The sequence below is a fragment of the Gobio gobio genome, assembly GCF_949357685.1.
Source record: "Gobio gobio genome assembly, chromosome: 2".
In the NCBI taxonomy this organism is placed as follows: Eukaryota; Metazoa; Chordata; class Actinopteri; order Cypriniformes; family Gobionidae; genus Gobio; species Gobio gobio.
Window position 1 is genome coordinate 55,746,253 of NC_137098.1, and position 2,059 is coordinate 55,748,311.

The 2,059-nt window shown below is 46.0% G+C and overlaps 1 protein-coding gene across 1 annotated transcript in view; it reads right to left on the reverse strand.

Moving 5' to 3' along the window:
• mex3b (mex-3 RNA binding family member B) overlaps positions 1–1,386 on the reverse strand; it is a 3,859-nt gene extending 2,473 nt beyond the window's left edge. The window contains exons 1-2 of the mRNA XM_079811190.1: positions 891–1,386; positions 1–197 (exon numbers count right to left, since the gene is read on the reverse strand). The exon at positions 1–197 is cut by the window's left edge and continues 2,473 nt beyond it. Coding sequence (XP_079667316.1) covers positions 1–197; positions 891–1,122 — 429 coding nt within the window. The 5' untranslated portion in view covers positions 1,123–1,386. The remainder of the gene's footprint in view (positions 198–890) is intronic.
• Positions 1,387–2,059: the final 673 nt, after the last annotated feature.

The following is a 2,059-nucleotide window of genomic DNA, read 5'->3' on the forward strand; positions in this document are numbered from 1 at the left end:
GGCGTTACCATTCAGGCTGCTGTTTTTGTTCCGCGAGGCTCTGATCATTGAGAAGTGCTCAGCCGCCGAGATGATCTCCCTCCTGGCCATGGCTACATCCTCTCGCCTGCCTGTCACAACAAAGACTGGCTCCTCTCCCCGCACTGGAGTTTTGATATATGTATTGGTCTTTGCTCGCAGGGCTTTAATTTTGCAACCTACAATTGTGAGAAATCAAAAAACAAAAATAAGACAAGGCACAAATCTGGCACAAAACAAAAAGATGCAGGATGGGTGCAAGCACGTAGTCTAGGGGGACAACAATTTGGTCATTTTTTTTTTTTTTGGTGCGGCATAAATTCAAACCACATGCTCGGCTACTTGACATACAGGGTCAAAAATAGCACAGGGGGAAAAATGCATGCTGAATTCAGGATTTTCCAGAGAGTCTGACCCAACGCAACACTCTAATCATACTGTCAACAACTTGCTTTGTCCCTTCGTACCTCTCAGATAACCCATAGAACATGTTGTCGCCTAGACCTAGGCTATATAATGATGTTTCCTGGTTAAGGAAGGCTATTCCCAATTGGCTAAATAGGGAGTGTAAACAAAGTCCATTGAGACAAAGAAAGAAAGAGCCGCTACTTCAAGAAAATGGCACTTCAGTCTAGATATACAGGAATGTTGTGTATAAACGAGATGACACGTTAAAGGTACATATGATTGGGTTGTGTCAGTGCTCCCTTGCTTTTGTTTGGTCGGACATAAGGAGGGCAGTGCAGTTGAAAATAGGCTATAACCTACATTCCCTATACATCATACATGCACATGACTACACATGTTACAATAACACAACGCGAGTCTATACAGCCGCATGCACACATTTACTTCAAGATGATGATGATTACCTTGTCTGCCGACAATTTCGGCAACATGCTCGGAGCTGGGAACGGGAACGCATTCGGTCATGTTCACGCTCTTTTTCCTGGGCTCGTTGTCATACAGAGAATTCTCGTCGTTATCCAGTCCGAGCAGGGAGAGCTGGTCCAGGGCGATCTGTAGGGCTCTTTGGTCATCCAGGGCGTCCCCCTGCCCGCCGCTGCCGCTCCGCTCCATGTCGGCGAACAGCGAACTAGGCATCTTGGATAGGTCTGGAAACAAAGAGGGAAAACTTACAGGAGGAGGGTGGGATTGAGCTGGGAACGGCTGGTTTAAAAAGCTCCACGGGTGCGAATTCAATGCGCGTCCTTTTTCCTTGTGTCCAAATAATAGTCATAGAAATCAGTGCAATCCCGACGTGTGGAATAAGCGTTATTCCCGGAGACTGGAATGCCGGCGGTGGCAATATTCCCCTTTGAGTGCGCACCCCTCCCTTGCAGCTCGTTTCTGTTCGCTGTCTGACTCGCTGCAGCCAGACGCGGCACTACCGGAGAATATGTGCGCATGACGTCACCCCGGTCGGACGGGGCAGGGACGGTGCGGCGCTGGGTTGTGATTTGCATACGCCGCGCTGATTGGACGGGGTCTGGATGGAAGAGAGAGGGGGGGTGACCGAGTTCAGCCACAGCTCGTCGCGGCCCGCCCTTTTCTTTTGTGGTCTTATTAAAAAGCAACATAACACATTTTATGTGAATTACAGTTATTGTTTAACTTTCTCGTTTTTATAATACTTCACCCAACAGTGTGGTTAAAACGTGCATTAATAAATAGCTGTTGGTTTACATAACTGTAGCCTATATGCTGAGGTGTAGTGCGTCTGTTGTTTAGCACCCTTGTCTTCTGTGAGTTCTTTGTGGGTTATAGATTTACTTGCATTAAGGTGAAAATGCCCAAAATCAAGTCGAAAAACAGCACTTTAAGTAGATAATGCCGAATGTTCACATTCGGGCAGTATAACAGTAACATTTTTAGCCTCTTGTTAACACCCAGGTTGTATGTGTAAAAAGTTTTACACATAAAGAAATGAGCATTTAAATATTATTAAAATGATGTACGCCGATCTTTTCTTCTACATGGAACTGTATGGATGCCATCATGTTGTCATCACATGACCAGCCATGTTGTGCAATTGACTGGG